The sequence below is a fragment of the Chinchilla lanigera genome, unplaced genomic scaffold (genome assembly GCF_000276665.1).
Source record: "Chinchilla lanigera isolate Chin_1 unplaced genomic scaffold, ChiLan1.0 scaffold00013, whole genome shotgun sequence".
NCBI classification, from domain to species: Eukaryota; Metazoa; Chordata; class Mammalia; order Rodentia; family Chinchillidae; genus Chinchilla; species Chinchilla lanigera.
In genome coordinates, this window is record NW_004955414.1 from 13,678,305 (window position 1) to 13,696,679 (window position 18,375).

The 18,375-nt window shown below is 39.7% G+C and overlaps 1 protein-coding gene across 1 annotated transcript in view; it reads left to right on the forward strand.

The window, feature by feature from the left end:
* Gab2 (GRB2-associated binding protein 2) overlaps positions 1-18,375 on the forward strand; it is a 113,689-nt gene that overhangs the window by 37,592 nt on the left and 57,722 nt on the right. Inside the window, exon 2 of the mRNA XM_013512021.1 lies at positions 1,284-1,584. Coding sequence (XP_013367475.1) covers positions 1,323-1,584 — 262 coding nt within the window. The 5' untranslated portion in view covers positions 1,284-1,322. The remainder of the gene's footprint in view (positions 1-1,283; positions 1,585-18,375) is intronic.

Below are 18,375 nucleotides of genomic sequence, written 5' to 3' on the forward strand. Positions count from 1 at the left end.
AAATAAATAGTACTTATTTTTTATTTTCCTTAAATCTATTGTGTACAGTTATACCTCAGTTTTCATTTCAATCTGAACCTTATTAGGCACCAGTTGTGGTCCCCCTTGACCTACTATGTGCTGTAAGGATTTCATGTAATTAATATATATTAATTAATAGGTGTATTTATTGATCAGCTATAAGATAGGCACAATTCTAAACACCATATAGTATGGAACACATAATAAAGAATCCCTGCAGCAACGGAGTTTATATCCCAGGAGGTGTGTACACATTATCCACAGATATGGTATTTTAGGTGCTTAAGTGTTAGAGTTTTACACAAAGTATGTGGGCACATTTCCATAATTAAAACCCCAAGAGGTAGAAGGGTAGATAGTGATGATGGTAGTGGTGATTTTCTTTATATAGTTAAAGCAAATGACTTAGTTGAAAGGAGGTAAATGACTTAGTCAAAAGTCATGCAGTAATTCAGTGGTAAAGCATAGACTCAACCAAAAATTCTGGATTATGTGTAATTTTTTTATCATTTAGTGTGATATCTGCTCACTGTTGGTGACAAAATGGGATACAGAAGATAGTATAAAGTAATATGTAATCAAGTTTTAAATTCTATAGTGTGGGATGGTATGGGGAGTCCATTAAGTAATACATACTGAGTGCTTAATATGAGCAAGGCACAACTATAAGTCCCAGAGACATGCATAGTGGTAAACAAAAAAAAAATTCTGAAGTTATGTGCTTCAGGGACTTTTAGAAGGATTTTTCTGTGTGATTCTTCTAAAACATCATGATTTAGTAAAAAACACATTGTAAAAAGTTAGGAAACTTATTTTTCTGTTACTTACTGTGTGACATTGTTTCTTTAACTCACCATCCTTTTTTGGAGGGTCCCCATCTATAATCAAACACATATGTTATGGTTTTGTAAGTTGTAACCCTGCCTAAAAGTACTAAGAGTTTGGATCTGTATTCTAGCCTGAAAGGAATAGTTGCTCTGAAGTGGCCTCATTTAATTTCCTGATTTAAAATGTAGGAATGCTACATTTTCTTTTGTAGTCATAAGACCTTGACTCCATAGTGAAATGTTACAATAACTCGCATTCTAAAATCATCCTCCATTTTTGAAACTCTGGGAAATTTGAAAGGGAGACATAAGTTATGAGCAGCCTGCAGGTCTAGCAGTGCCCACTTTAACCTATAGTGTCTAAGGACATATTAAAAGCTTTGAAATAACTGACAGCATCTCTCCCATCTCGTTGCTCCTTCCTGGTGTGTTTAGGCCTGGAAGAAACGCTGGTTTATCCTGCGGAGTGGCCGGATGAGTGGTGACCCAGATGTGCTGGAGTACTACAAGAATGATCACTCCAAAAAGCCCCTAAGGATCATCAACCTGAACTTCTGTGAGCAGGTGGATGCAGGCCTGACCTTCAACAAGAAGGAGCTTCAGGATAGTTTTGTGTTTGATATTAAGACCAGCGAGCGAACCTTTTACCTGGTGGCTGAGACAGAAGAGGACATGAATAAGTGGGTCCAGAGCATCTGCCAGATCTGTGGTTTCAATCAGGCCGAGGAAAGCACAGGTAAGAGAACAAACACAGACCTTTTCTAGAAGGGGCTATAAGGAGAAGAGGCTCTGAGCTTTCCTCTTTGTAGGTGAAATAAGCAAAGGGTAAGAGTGTGAAGGAGTTGGCCAGATAGAGACCTCTGGTGTTGATAATGCTCACATGGAAAACCAAAAAATGTTGGAGTTGGGCTGAGGTGAAAGGTATTTGTTTCTTCAAGTGTCACCACCGTTTCTCAGCCTGCAAGGGTCTTTCTCCCCTTCCCTTAGCTCGCTTAACACCCTGTGCCCTGCTACCTCTCAGCCACGTCATAGGGAAAATCTCTCCTTTATCACTCTATTGCTGTCTGTTTCTCCTAGCCCATCTACTCAGACCCTTCTGAGTTTGCTTGCTTTTTGTGTGGTATCCTTCATGATTACTGATACATAATCCCATCTTCCTTTATGTTCACTTCAGAGGGGACACAGGTGAGATATAATATTGACTTCATGTTTTGGTTTGATGATTTCACGAAAGTGTAGCTCCACTTTTTGAAATGAGTGTGAAATTGAAGGAAAGACCCTGTTTGGGCTCAGGGACCCTGTTTTGTTTGGGCTCGTCTCTGACTCTCTGGGATGGCAGGGGCGGGCAGGTTTTTTCTGAGGCACACAGTCTAACTCAGTAATTCTCAAGCTTGATTGCACATCACACTAAAGAATGAGTATTTTAAAAACACTGGTGCCAAGGACCTTTGCCAAATGAACTAAGAATCACTAAGGGGCACACCTAGGTAGTAGTGTCTTTTAGCTTTTTGGTTTGTTTTTGTGATGCTCAGGCTTGAGCCCAGGGCTTTGTACACAAACCATGCTAGGGCTTGTGTAGCACATACTAGGCAAGTGTTCTACAACTGAGCTACATCCCCAGCCAAGCAATGTTTGTTGTTGTTGTTGTTGTTTTGTTTTAAGTTTTAGTGCCACTCACTCATAATCCCAGCCCTCCAAGGATGAAGCAGGGAGATTGTAAGTTGGAGCCCAACCTGAGTGATTTGGTGAGACCTTGGCTCAAAATAAAGAAAATTTTTAAAAAAGTTAAAGAGCTGGGGAAGTAGGTCAGTGTAAAAGCTCTGGGTTCCCTAGTTCTGAAGGAAATAGTACCAAGAAAAAACAAATGGGATCATATCAATTTAAAAAGCTTCCACACAACAAAAGAAGCGTCAACAGAATGACGAGACAACCTACAGAACAGGAAATACTTTTTGCTAGCTATTCTTCAGAGGACTAGTACTTTATATAAAGAACTCAAAAAAGTTAGAACTCCCCCCAAAATAAAGCAGCCAATCAAAAAATAGGCAAGTGAAATGAATAGACACTTGTCTGCAGAAATACAAGTGGCAAAGTATAAATACATAAAGAAATGTTCATCGGCCACTAAAGAAATTCAAATTAAAGCAACGCTGAAATTCCATTTTACCCTAAGGTGCTGGATGTTGTGGTGAACAACTGTATTCTCAGCACTCAGGAGACTGAGGCAGGAGGATTGCCACAAGTTCGAGGCCAACCTGGGTTACAGAGTAAGTTCAAGACCAGTCTGGAATACATAGCAAGTTGCTTTCTCAAAAAACAAAAAAAGACAGATGAGAAAGACACAAAACACAAATCTAATTCTTAAAATTATTGTAGTTATTTCAGATTTATTCTACCAGATCTTTTGCAAATGGGAAGAGAACCAAGAGATGGAAGGAGTGAGAAGGTAGCAGAGGTGGAAGTGAAAAGAATTAAGATGTGTTATGTACATGTACTAACTCCCCACGCAGAATCTAATCACTATGTACCGCAAATATGTACTAATAAAAACTTTTTTTAAAAAAACTTTATTCTAAGTAGCAAGGGTCTAGGGCTTAACCATTTCTTTTAAATATTTTAGTCTTTGAAGGCCAGACTCAGGCTCTGTTTCATATTCCTGTTTTTGTAAATTTTTTATAACCCTTTAAAAACATAAGAACTGTTCTTGTTCCATCAGTAACATCAGCATCATCAAGGAGGTTGCTAAAAATGTGAATTTTGGGGCCCTACTTCAGACTTAGTGAATGAGAAACACTGGGAGTAAGGCCCAGCAATCTGTTTTTAAATCCTCTATAGGTTATTCTGATGCACCATTGAGTTTGAGAATCACTGGTGCTCAGAATGGGGTTTCACCTCTGCTGGAAACTTGTTAGAAAAGCAGAACCTGGGGCTTCCAGGTTTACAGTATCAGAATCTGTGTAGTTTAAAAAACTTAATATTTTGAAATAATATTAGACTTACAGAAGGGTTACAAAAATAATACAGCAAGTTCCCATGTGTTAAGGCTTGTATCTAGATGTCTCCCAAAGTCTCACATAGTCATAAGTGGGGCTTCTCAAAGGTGGTTAGAGCTAGGGTATGTGATGCTGGACAATCAAGGACACGGTGCTAGGATTGATACATGATGTGATGCTAGGATTAAGGCTCTCCCACCTTGGGTATAAGTGATACCAGCCATGAAGATGGTCAGCCTGAATGAGATATACAGGACAGAAAGAGGATTGCTGCTTATTGCTTGCTGCTTGCTACTTTTGCTGTCTTCTACCTGTCATGAACTATTTCTCCTCTGCAAGCCCCCTCTGTCCTGCCACCCTGCCTTAGAGCCAGCTGATTATGGACTGAAACCTCTACAAACTGTGAGCTACAGTAAACCTTTCCTCCTTTTACTTTGGATGTCGAGTATTTTGTCTCAGCAAGAAGAAAAGTACGACACCATGTATCATTCACTGAGCCTTCACTAATGTTAGTACTTTACGTGGTAAAATTATCAAAGCAGTTAACACTGGAATGATACTGTGAATTAAACTATAGACTATTTGAATCCACTCTTCATTCTGTTCAGGATTCAATCCAGTATAGTGTCAGGTCTCCAAGTCTTCTCTAGTCTGTGTCTGCTTCTTAGTTTCTCTTGTCACATCTTGCCTTTTTTTTTTTTTTTTTTTAAAAAAAAAGAGCTTTGGTTAGGTATTTTGTAAAACATCCCTGAGTGTGGGTTTGTCTAGTATTTTCTCAGGGGTAAGTTGAGGTGTCAATTTTGAAGATCACCACGAAGATGATGTGCTTTTTCTCAGCCTTTCTTTCAGAGGTACATGGTGTCAGAAAGTCTCAACTACTGGTCACATTAACCTTAAATCACTTGATGGAAGGTGATATTACCTGCTAGATTTTTCAGCTATAAAGTTACTATGTTTACTTTTTTAATGAATAAACACTTGGGAAATACTTTGATATTCAAATATCTTTTTCTTCTTAAAATTTTCCCACTAATTTTAGTATGCATCATTGCATCATATTTGCAACTGTTCTTAACTGTGGTGTTTTTGTTTTTGGTACTGGGGATTGAACCAGAACGCATTACATGCAAAGTAAGCAGTCTTATACTGATCTCTACTCCCACCTTGTTTCCGGACACGAGATCTCACTAAATTGCCCAGACTGGCTTCAGTCCTACCTCAGCCTCTCAAGTAGGTGACATTGGAGGCATATACTACCATAACCAATCCATTTTATTTTTAACTGTAGGGATTTTGTATATCAGAATAAAAATATTCATAGACAAAATCTCTTAACCAAATAAAGGAAACTTTTTCATACAGGCTTTATTATAATACATTTAAAATATTAAAAGGTAGAGTTTACCTAACAGCAAAAATTTAAAACTACTTTGTTAGCACATTTAATCCAAATCAACCTGTCTATGATTTCCTATTCAGAAAACTAGGACAGAATAAATTTCTTATCAAAAGTAGTTCATTTATAAAACTCTTAAGTCAATTAAGATCTCTACCAGCAGCATTAAATAGCACAAGGCCCTTCTATAAGATTTGTACTGTTTCAGATATATTAATGTTACCTAAAAGAAAACTTGTAAGGGCAAAACTGAAAATTATCATTTTTCTTCAAAATAAGTGTAATTTATACAGCCCTGGAAATAATTCAAAGATTCTTAATGTGAAAGCATGGAGAAAAATATTCAGAAGTGGGAAATTTTTTCTGCTATCTAAGTATGAGAAACAGGTGATAATTCAAGTTCATAACTACTAAATCACTAAAAGGCAGTTGTATTCACTTATGTACCGTAATGTTAGAAAAGATATGAAGACATGCTCACATCACTGAGCTGACCAAGATCAACATTTTGTAGTTTATTTTATAGTCCTAAAATATTTTGTTTTGAATTTAACATGTTAACAACAGTTTAAATGTCTATGTTAAACATCAATCACCTATTAAAAGTGGAAAACAAAACATTTTAATGCTAAAAGTATACAAGATATTGAGACACTACTTCCCTGGTTGTCAAAAACAGTAACTGCCCATACCAAAGTAATTAAATTTAAATATTGTGCCAGGTCCTCTCAGGGAAACATGAAAATAATACTGAAGATCTCACTATTGTTATTCTACAATGTACAAGAATTAAAAACCGAAAGTTAAAAATGTATCATTGTCAGTACTGTCTTTTGGTGGTTATAGGATAGTATATAATTAGGCATATCTTTGTTTAGAAGATGGAAAAGTGCTCATAGAATAAACAGCACTGTGCTCTTGACTGCCCTGCCACAAATCAACAAAACACAACTATGTTCTGTGGACATGGTAGCTATATAGTAGCTGTGTAGACCTTGAACTCACTATGTAGCCCTGGCTGGCCTTGAACTCTCAGCAATCCTCCTGCCTCAGCCTCCTGAGTGTTGAGCTTATAGGTGTGTGCCACATGTCCAGCAGAAAATGGCAATTTTGAGAAAGGAGTGCTTCTAAAGGCATTTTCTTATAGGCAACAAAGATGTAATATGATGTGACTAATTCCCACAACCAAACTTCCACTTAGGTGGTACATGTTCCAAAACCATTTTCCTTCTGTCCACTATGTTTGCTTCCATATTCCATGGTTCATTGTAATCTTTTGGTCTTCTGTGGAGTAGGTAGATTAATAGTTAGTGTATAGGTGGCCATCATAATGGCTGTGGACTTTGACCAGATGAATTGTTAGACCATTGTAAAGAGACCCATAGCTTTTTTTTGTTTGTTTTTTGTTTGTTTATTCTTCAAGACAGGGTCTTGCCACATACTTTAGGCTGGTCTTGAACTGACTGTATAGCCCAGTGTTGTCTCAAACTCACAGCAATCCTCCTATCTCAGCCTCCTGAGTGCTGGGATTACAGGCATGTGCTACCATGCCCAATTCAACCTATGACTTCTTGAACAACCAACAACAGTATCTGAAAAAAAAAAATCTGTACTTTGTTCCCTTTCCCATAGTCTTGTTCTTGTAATGCCTTGTGTCTATCCTGCAGTTAGCACAAATTTTGGGAATGGCAGCAGGCAACATCATTCCCACAAAATCTAATTTTCTTTTACACTCTTCATCATTTTCCATCATAGAAGTGGACTGACTATAACCCAATACTATTTGCTTTTTATGTTCATAAATAAAAATAAATAATAGTATCTCACATGCAAACATACAAAGCAGACATGCCACCCCTGTAAAATCTTCTTCTTATATGATACACTTTACCAACACATTGAAGAGTCCCCATTTGGCTTCTCCATGGTTCCTTGTACAGTATAAAGCTGTAACAGTGTCTTTATAAGCCAAATGGGGTTGACTGCTATTAAAACAAGGTTTAAGTTAGTCCATTTTCAACAGGAAGTGACCTGCAGGTGGGGAGCATGAGATGACATAATCTTACTCTTTTCTTCTTCTTTTATGGGAAGAAATATACTATAAATGCTTGCTGTTGCAATTTAACTCATGTTTACCTGAGCAGAATCAGAATCAAACACAACATTCTGCTTTTCTTTTCATTTTGAATAGTAGCAAGGTATATTGCACATGAAAATTGGGGCACAGTCCTCTAAACAAGGAATGAAACCCTCCTTTTACCAAGATCACCTTTAGGCAAGGGAGAGCTCCAGGACACACAATTCAGTTGACTCTAGCTCTAGCCATGGTGTTCAGCTGAACTTTGGAGATACAAAGCATCGCAAACAATGACTACAGCTTCCAATGAACATGTCAGAATAGCTCCCACTCTACCACCATATGCCCCATCGAACAGATGTTACCATTGTCTCCCTCTGGCTCATTCTCTCTCCCTTATGTCCTCCAGGCTCTGTGGTCTGAGGTGAACCTAGCTGTCCAGTTTTGATCCCAGATGGTGATTCATATGCTCTAGGGATGGTGAGGAGAGCTGATGAAGACTACAGCTGCAGCAAACAACTGGTGCAGCCCTCCCAAGGGAGTCTGTTATGGTTTGTGTCTACCCCGCAAAGCCTCATGTGGTCTTAGGACTTTTTCAGAGGGGGCTAAATCTAGAGTGTGTTATGTTGGGATTAAGGTGTGTGATTACTAATCAGTCCACTGATTGGTTTGGATGATGCCAGCAGTCTGGATAAGATATAAGGGGCAGAAAAGTGCTGTTAAGCCCTTTGTCAATTTTGCTGTCTTCTGCTGTGAATGGTTTCCCTTTGCCTTGGAGCCAGTGGATTATGGACTGACACCTCTATAAACTATGAGCTAAATAAAATAAACCTTTCCCCTTTTAACTTTTGGTGGTGGGCATTTTGTCTGAACAGTGAGAGAAAAGTACCTAAGAAGTTGATATCAGAGAAATGGGATCATTGCTGTAACTATAGCTGAGCATGTGGTTGAGGAGCTTTTGAGAATGGCTTATGGGAAGAGTTTGGAAAGGTTTGGAGATACCAAATTAAAAAATAGAGCTGAAACACCTTAGGCTGTACTGTATGAGAGATTCTGGTCAGAACTCAGAAGACCAGAAAGCTGACAGAAATCCTGCTGATAAAGATCAGCCTCAGGAGGTTTCTGCTGGGAAGAAGGACTGCATTGGTTGTTGGATTCCAGATGATGTGTGTTATGCCTTGGCAGAAAGTTTGTCTGCATTTTGTTCATGTCCAGAGACTTTGCTTGAAACTAAGATTGAGGGTAGTAGGCTAATCTGGCAAAAGAAATTTCAAAGCAGTCTATTGTTGAGGTCATGGCATGGCTTCTTTTGGGGGCTTTTAGCCAGATCTGTGTTGAGAAGACCAAAGAGGCCAGCAGGATAATTTAAAACATTTTGTGTTTGGCCAGAAAGGAAGCTCCAATAAAAACTGTGGACTGCAAAGATAGGGCAGAGGAGATCTTGATTGCTGAGAAAGAACAAGAGAATAGAAAATATGGCCTGAGGGCATCACAAGAACCAGCAGGACTCCACCCTTTGCAGCCTCAAAATAGCAAAACTTGAAAGACTTGCTTTGAGAGGAAAACCTCAGGGCACCATGTTCCACCATGGCAATGGCCTTGAGAATTTGGCCCTCATAATTGCATTCAGAATGCTCAGAGATCCAGGCACTCGACACCTACAGTCAAGAGAGAGGGAAACTGGCTACTACTCCAACTGGCAGCAGACCTTGCCATCATCCATGTGGCACTGGTTTTAGGTGCATGCAGAATGGAAGAGTGGTGGGGTCAGGAAGGCTTCCACCCAGATTTCAGAAGAAGGCCTGCAAGGCTAGGTGATGTTCCCCTGAGAGGGCAGCATGTGAATCTGTGAGTGTGAAGCCAAAGGTGCAGTGGATACCCCAAAAGTTTGGAGAAGCTAGGAATGTGGATTGTCTAAGGAAAACTGCAAGGAGGAAGCAGAACCAGCCCAAGAGAAAAACCATGGGAGCTACAACTACTGGCAGTGCTGTAGGGACACAGCCCCCAAGCCCATTGGAGTTCATATTTTGCAACAGATTGCCTCAGATGCTGCACATGGAACTACAAGAGTTCATGTTTACCGTGCTGGATTTTGGATTGCTTTGGTCCCATCCCTTTGTATCCCCTGTTTCTCATTTTTGGAATAGAAATGTCTATCTTGTGTAATGTCTATCTGAATGTTGGAAATATCTTTCTTTTCATCTGTGCAGGGGTTCCCAGCTAAGAGTTTAAATCTCAGGGGACACTTGGGGCTTGGACTTTTTAGCAATTCTGAAACTGTTAGGACAGTTTTGGAGATGGACTAAATGCCTTTTGGATAAAAGGATGTGCACGAGTCTTAGAGCCAGGGGTGGAATGTTATGGTTTGTGTCTAGGTGTTCCCCTGCAAAGTCTCATTATGGTCATAGGGTTTCAGAGAGACTGAAGCTAGATTGTGGGATGTTGGGATTAAGAGTATGTGATGACTAATCAGTCCACTGATTGGTTTGGCACTGCCCTATTGCCAACAGTTGGGATAAGATATAAGGGGCAGAAAGGTGCTGTTAAGCCCCTTGTTGCTTTTGCTCTCTTTTGCTGTCATGAGTGGTTGCCCTTCTGCCTTGGAGCCAACAGATTATTAACTGAAACCTCTACAAACTGTGAGCTAAATAAACCTTTTCTCCTTTAACTTTGGGCATTGGGTATTTTGTCTAGCAATGAGAGAAAAGTAACTAAGACCACCACCACCTTACTATGATGTTCTGGTAGTGATTTCTGTTTCCCTCAGAATCTGCATTTTATCAAGACCTTCAGGTGATGTGTATGCACATTAAAATTTGAAAAGCATTGTGCTGGTTCATTGATTCCTAAACCTGGTGGGTTATCAGAATCACCTGAAAAACTTTTTAACTTCTAGGTCAGTGGTGGTGAACCTTTTAGAGGTTTCGGTGATATGAACAGCACACTGTACCACTCATGCCATAGAGGTGCCACTGCTGCTAGAGGTGCTGATTTTGATATAGTAAATTTGATATAGGACTGAAGAGTCATTAGTTTTTAAAATTTCCTCCAACAAAACGGGAGAAAGTAATTTAAAATCTTAAATTTGATAAGGATCTACAATTCACAGTAAAGAAGTCTTTTAACTCAACAATGAAATAACCTAATTTTAAAAATGGATGAAGTTTCTTATACATTCTGCATATTAATCCTTTGTTAGATGAAGAATTTCAAAAGAATTTTCTCCATTTGATAACTTGTTTCTTCACTTTATGGTTTCCTTTGATGTGTAGAAGATTTTTAATCTGATATAATCCCATTTGTTTTCTTTTGTTGTCTGTGCTTATAGGGTCACATCCAGAAAATCATTGCCTATACTAACATCTTGAAGTATTCATTTTGTGTTTTCTTCTTGTAGTTTTAGAATTTCAGGTCTTATGTTTAGGTCTTTGATCCACTTTGAATTGATTTTCTTCAGGGTAAGAGGCAGGGGTCAAGTCTCAGTTTTCTTCATGTAGACATCCAATTTTCCCAGCACCATTTAGTAAAGACTCTGTCATTTTTCTAGTGTATGTTTTTGGCACCTTTGTAGACAATAAGTTGGCTGGAGATACATGGATTTATTTTTGGAATCTCTATTCTGTCTCACTGACTTTTTTTTTTTTTTGGTACGGGACTCAAACTTAGGACCTTACGCTTGGCAGGTAGGTGCTATGCCACTGAGCTATATTCCCAGCCCTGTCCCACTGACTTTTATACCAGTATGGTGATACTTGATGACTATGGTAACAGAAATCCCCACCCCACTCCTCCAGCATATCTGGGAGCCAATCATTGCCTGTCAATGTAAATAAATCTGCTTCCAAATCCTGGTGTTGTTTTGGTGTTTCTGTTTGTCATTGCATCTGGTACATCAGCTAGGAAGACTGACCGTTTTGGCTTCTTTGGTCACTGCGTATGGCCCTCGTGGATGGAGAAGGACCTCTCCATGTCCTGACAGGAAGGTGTGCCCTCAAGATTTCTTGAGTCCCTTTGGAGGTCTGGAGGAGGATTCCTGGCTCCCTGCTCAAGTGGCTCACATCGGGCCCTAAAAGGAGGAGGACACAATCTCTCTGTCTGTCTGCCTGCCTGCCTGCCTGCCTGATTCCAGTAAGACCCCCAGGGGCACCCCAGTTAGTCTGTCAGTCCTGCTCAGTTCAAGCAGAAGAGCTTGATCAAGTCTTGTTAGTTAAAGCTGGCCTCAAGGGAAGCGGGTTGGAATGTTTAACTTCTGAGTGCCTGCTGAATGATTGTGTGAGTGAGTGGACCTGACAGCATAAGCAATAGGCCAATAGGCTACTCCTTCTGTGCGCCAAGACTGGGAAGCACAGATCGCAATGGCTGGTTGGGCCCTCACCTGCAGTTCCATGGTGATCAACACATTGCATAATGGAGGCCTCACACCCTCCGTAGCTAAGTTGCACCTAAGTGAGAGATGCAGCCAGGTGGACATCTGAATGGTCTCTCTCTGAGGGGCACCATCATCACCCTTTGTTTTTTGCACCATCATTCAAGGGTACACAACATACATGTAGGAAGTCAGAGGTGGGAATTGATTAGTCAAAACTCACAGTCCCTGACTGTAGGAAAAAGGGCTTTTATGGAGTTAAAAGTGAAACCAAACTACTCCCTGCATCTTAATAAAAAGGGAAAAAGAAGAATCTCGCCTTGGCACCCTCATCAGCCATCACAGGTGCTGCCAACAGCTTCACCCCCTACTCCTGACTCGCCTACTTCCAACCAGTCGAACTAGTTCCAGCTGGCCATTTCCTGCATTTGGCCATACAGGCCCTCTCCCCAAACCTTCTTCTTCACAGTTATGGGTATCGTGGTCAGATGGCATCCCCACCCAAGGTGACTGTCAGCAATTGCTTCTGAGTCTGTTCAATGCAGAAATGTCCACATTTTGACTGAGGAAAAATTGGACTGTCAGCCCTGAAAAATGAGTTGTGCCCTGTTGATCCAGAAGAGATAAGACAGACCACACTCTTATCAGATTGGGCCCACAAGAGCCACAGTCATTGTAAAAATCAGGGTCAAACCTGTGATTGTGCTAGACAGTGAAACAGAGCTCTCTACCTTCAAAAGTTCCCTCTGTCAAAAAGTTACCATCACCATGGCAACTAGGACTCTTGCCTCTTGCTCCTTTTGCCAGGCACAAACTTACAGCCTAGGAAGACATCTCCTTTCACACCAAGGTAGTCAACTTCCCTCAAATTTAACCCTGCATATTCAACTTTGACTATTACCCAAGAGGACAATGACTCCTGCATTAGCCTGAGACAGACAACTGCAATCCTGAAATTCTTTAAACTCTACTCCCAGAGGTATGAGCCAAAACTCACCTCCAGGCCTAACTGCCAACCATGCTCCAGCCTTACTTCAGCTGCCTGCCTCCCAACGCCACCTGGTTTACATGTCTAGATTTAAAATATGCCTTCATCTGCTTGCGAGTTGCTCCCATAAGCCCTTCTTCCCCTTCAGCTGGGAAGATCCTGAGACAGAAGGCCAGCTCACTTGGACTCAGTTACTGCAAGGGGTTAAAAACTCTCCAACTATTTTGGGGAAGGTTCTGACTACAGATTTGGCTCTGTTACAGTGCCCTGAGTAAACAATATGGACTGTCAAACTGCTGAAATACACTTCTCCTGCCTATAAAGCCAGTTCAAGATCTCTGAGCTGCCATTGCTGTCACGATTGCCCTCCGTATACTTTGCCTCAGTCTTCTGCCACCCACAGACTGCTAGTATACCCACCTGGACCTAAAGAATGGCTCCTGCCTTTAATTGGCTCCTGTCAGCCAGCCCCTCTTCACAACTGACCTGGACTCAACCTCTCAGGTTTGAGAAACTTGTTCCCTCTTTAAAAAGCATTTTTGCTAGTGTAAGAACCTGAAAGAGTAGATAAAATGGAAAGGTACACTAGATACTGTCAAAGGAAAAGAAACTGCTCTATAGGAAAGAAGAACTGGGATGAAGGAAAGAAGAAAGAAACAAGGAAGGGAGATGTATGTGTGTGTATATATATATATATATATATATATATATATAGAGAGAGAGAGAGAGAGAGAGAGAGAGAGAGAGAGAGAGAGAGAGATACACACACAAGATAGCTAGGATAATTGTACTGCTAATTTCTATTGGTTTAATGAAAGGAACAGTCCATGTTTAATTGTTTGATCAATCTTGCATACCTATATCTGGTAATCTAAGCAACTACTCTGAAGATAACAGTAAGTAATGCAACAACCATTGTTGATTTCCTATCATCTTGTTTTGAAATTGTGTGTCATTTTTATAGTCTTTGTGTTGTTTTGTTTCTGTCTTTGTTATTTTGTTTTGTTCTTTTCTCTTTAAAATAAAATAAAAAGCGCTTTTAATCAATGACTCTTCCAAGCTGCCTGCTGGAAAGACACAAAAGCTCTGCTATAGTATCTGGCAGAAAAACTCTGCACAATTTTTTGGAGCTGCTGGCTTCTATAAATTCTGGATCCTTGAGTTCACAAAAACAATGATTCTTACTCAGACTGTCAGCCCCTGGGAGCACCCAATGGCCTACCTGTGCAAATATTTGGATTATGTTGCTAAGGGCTGCCTTCCCCACTTTGCCTCCACAGTCCAACAGCTACTGTCCTTTTGAATGAGAAAGCTGACAAGCTCACCTTAGACTAAGACCTAATTGTCCAGGTGCCATATGCTGTACTGGGATGAACTTTAAAAAAAAAAAACCCTGACAGATGCTGAGTATACCCTGTTTACGGATGGAAGTAGCTCTGTGAGGAATAAAGCTCAACAGGCTAAATATGCTCTTGTTACCTTAGACAAAACTATTTTGCCCAAAACTCTCTTGTAGGGATGATCACAGTAAACTGCTTCCTGCTATTTGGAGACCTGCCAGCAATGACACAAAATAATCTGATCCAGAGGCCTAAGTCCCCTCTGGTTATCCAATTGACTGAACTAGAAAAACTTTACCCTATATTCCTAGAAGATCAGAACCAGACCTTCCCCTACCATTTGTTCTGCAGGCTCAAGCACTGGTACCCATACCCCTACTAGCTGGCTCAGGCTTCAGCATCTGTGTCAGCAGCCCTGACCTCCCATTTGCTACCTATACTGAAAAGACAATAAAACTTTGTAGGGTCCTGCTATGCAAAAATCCCAGGGCACAGATGGGACATGAAGGGACCATTGACAGGGGCTGCAGCAGGCCTGCCTCTCTGTGAACGGACTTGGATCTGGGAAATTGAGATAGCCTGTGTTTCAGTCTACAAACTTGATCATTGGTAGCAACAATTGGCCTGCATTTATAGCAGAGGTAACTGAAAAACTAGATTAAATAAAAGCTACATACAGCATAGCAGTCACGAAGCTCAAGAAAAGTTAAAAAACAGCTTATAACAAGTTAAAAGGCCAGCTAGAGCTCTAGACATTCCTGCACACACATATAACCCAGGTGCATATTAGCTACCACTACAAGTTTCAGAAATCCAGCCTTAGATCTACTGGAAAATTTACCTGGGCAGTTCTTCCAAGGCTCACTTTAAAGAAACAGCACACTCAGTGCCGTACTGTGGTCACTCTGGGTGCTGACCAGTCAACACACAGCTGAAGCCTGAGGACATTGTTCTCAGGATTGCTCCATACCTATTCCACTTGATTTTTGTGTCTTTCCAGTCCTTACTTCCCTGCCCCACTTGCTGTGATTTTTGTTAATTGACCTGGATTCTGCTTACCCCAGTCCTTGCTTCCCTACCCGCTGCTAGCTGTGTTTTTATTTTTGCCTTAAACACCATGGACAGTTGCCCTAAGGAAATAGAATAGTCAAACACTTTACCAAGATTTGATGAGCATCCGAGGCACACTGGACATTCTCCTAGATCAGATTAACTTGTTCACTATCTTGCCAGAGTAATGATATGAAACAGATAGGCCTAAATTATGCCCCTTCCTAAAAATAATTTAGGAAAAAACTCTTAATTGGGGAGCTTGGCTAGAACCCATCTTAGGATCACTGACAACCCTAATATTACTACTTCTAGTTGGGCCTTGTCTCAAAAGATCACATGTAACATGCCCAGAAAAGATTTGCCGGGAAACTAAAAGAGGGAGAAAATGTAATAAGAAATTGTGCCCCCAGTATACTTCAGTTTCTTAGTTGCCCAGATCATAGTTCCTGTTCCAATTCCAGTTGATTCTAGTCTCTTAGAAATGGCTGGTCACTGTGATGCATAGCTGGTCACTATGATTGATGCACATTATATAAACCAATCCCCAACTGACAAGCCATTCTGCCTCTGTACTTCCTGCTTGCTTATTCCTTATAAGCCCTAGACCACCAGAGGTTGGGGCCTGATATCCTGAGAATGATCCTGATCAGTACCTGTCAACATAAATAAATCTGCCTCCAAATCCCAGGTGTCGTTTTGGTGTTTCTGTTTGTCCTTGCACTATGACTCTGTTAAATACCTTAAAATCAGGTATTCTGATGCCTATAGCTTTGTCTTTTTGTTCAAGGTTTTTTGGCTTTTTTTTTTTTTTTTAGCAATTTGTAGTTTTTTAATGCTTCCATGTGAATTTTAGAATTGCTTTTTCTAGTTCTTTAAAGAATATCATTTGTATTTTGATGGGGGCTGCATTGGATCTATAAATTGCTTTGGGGAGTTTGGCTATTTCAACAATGTTAATTCTTCCCATCCTTGGACATGGAAGTCTTTGCATTTTGTGTGTGCCATCTTTAGTTGCTTTTACCAGTATTTAGTAATTTTCGCTGTAGAGGCTTTTTATTTCTGTGGTTGAATTTATTCTTAGGGGTTTTTATTGTTGTTTTTGTTAGTTTGTGGTTTTTATAGCTATTTTGAGTGAGATTGCTTTTATGATTTCTCCTCACAAGTTTGTTATTGGCATGTGAAAATACTACTGATTGTTGTAGAATAGTGACAGAGGGCAGAGAGAGGAAAGTTGGATAAGGGGTTCAAAACACAGATAAAAGTAATAAATTCTAGAGTTCTACAGCACAGTGGGGTGACTGCAGTTTACAATAACCTATTATATATTTTATCAGTAACTACAAGTTCAAAAAGGTTCATAACAAAAAGAAATAATAAGGATATAGAAACATTAATTTTACCACATCTTGCTCAATACACATTAAGTATATGTATTGAAAATCACACTATGCCCAATAAACATGTATGTATGATTATTAATGAAAAATTTTTAAATATTTAAAGAGGTGGAAGTGCTACTCTCATTTAATCACTATACATTGTGTGCATATGTCAGATGATTACACTGTACCTAATGAATATGTGCAATTAAGATAATTAACTTTAAAATTTATAAATCCTTAAAGTTTTTTTTTTGTTTTTTTTCGTCTTTTTGAGACAGGGACTCACTCTGCAGTTCAGGCTGCCCTTGAGCTCACTCTGTAGCCCAGGCTGGTCTCAAACTCAAAACGATCCTCCTGCCTCAGCCTCCCAAGTGCTGAGATGACAGGCATGCACCACACCACACCCCGTGATGCTTTTAATTCTTTCAGGAAGATACCAAGAGGGGGACTAGCTGGGTCAAAGGGAACCCCTAGGTTTTAGTTTTTTGAGGAATGTCCACACCAATTTCCACAATAGTTGCACCAGTCTACATTCACACCAATACTAGAGAAGGGGTCCTTTTTCCCCACAGCCCTGCCAGCATGTGTTATTGGTTGATTTCTTGATAATTGCCATTCTTTCTGGGGTGAGATGGAATCTCAGCATTGTTTTAATTTGCATCTCCAATGACCGGTGGTGTTGAACATTTTTTCATATATTTGCTGTTTCTACTTCTTCATCTGAGAAGTGTCTGTTCATTTCAGATGCCCATTTTTGGATTAGGTCTTTAAATTTGGGGGGGGTCTGATTTTTTTGAGTTCTTTATATGTTCTTGATAGTAATTCTTTGTCTGAGGAACAGTTGGCAGAAATTTTTTCCCATGCTGTGGGTTGTCTCTTCACACTATCGGTGGTTTCTCTTGCTGTGCAAATGCTTTTTAATAATATGATACCCCTGTTCTTGATTCTTTGTGATAGTTCCTGTGCAGTCTGTGTTTTTTTCATAAATTCTTTGTCCACACCTATGTGGGCACCTTCAAGAGTTCTGCCTGTTCTATCTACCAGCAGATTGAGTGTTTCTGTTTTAAAATTATGTCTTTGGTCCATTTTGATTTTACTTTACTGCCTGGTGAAAGATGTGGGTATAGTTTTAATCTTTGGTATGTGGAAAGCCAGTTTTTCCAGCACCATTTATTAAAGAGGCTATCTTTCTTCCAGTGAATGTGTTTGGCTCCTTTCTCAAAGATAAGGTAGCTGAGTATGTCTGGAATTTTTTTTTGCATCTTCTGATCTGTTCCATTGATCCTCAGGTCTGTTTTTTTGCCAGCACTATGCTAATTTTATCACAATAGCTTTGTAGTATAATTTTAAGTCAGGCACTATGATGCCCAGAATTGCTTTTGCTATTCTTGATCTCTTCTGGTTCCAAACAAATTTTAGGATTGTTTCCTCTAATTCTGTGAGATATGCTGTTGGTATTTTGATCAGAGTTGCATTAACTCTGTATAACAATTTTGGGAGTATGGCCATTTTTAATATATTGGTTCTTCCTACCCAAGAACAAGTAATATCCTTCCATTTTCTGACAACCTCTTCCATCCCCTTTTTTTCAGCGTACTGTAGTTTTACTTCCTTTATTACATTGATTCCTAGGTACTTCATTTTTTTGGATGCTATTGTGAAAAGTGTGGTTTCTCTAATATTTCTCTCAGTGAGTTTGTGATTTATATAGAGGAAGGCTGTTGATTTTTGAGTGTCAGCTTGTGTCCAGCTACATGACTGAATTTGGTTATTAAATCTAGAAGTCTTTCAGTAGAGTATTTTGCAGTATTGTATGTACAGTATCATGTCACCCACAAATAATGGTAATTTAACTACTTCTTTTCCTATCCTTATTCCTTTTTTACTTTCTCTTGTCTAATTGCTCAAGCTAATATTTCCAAGAACTAACTA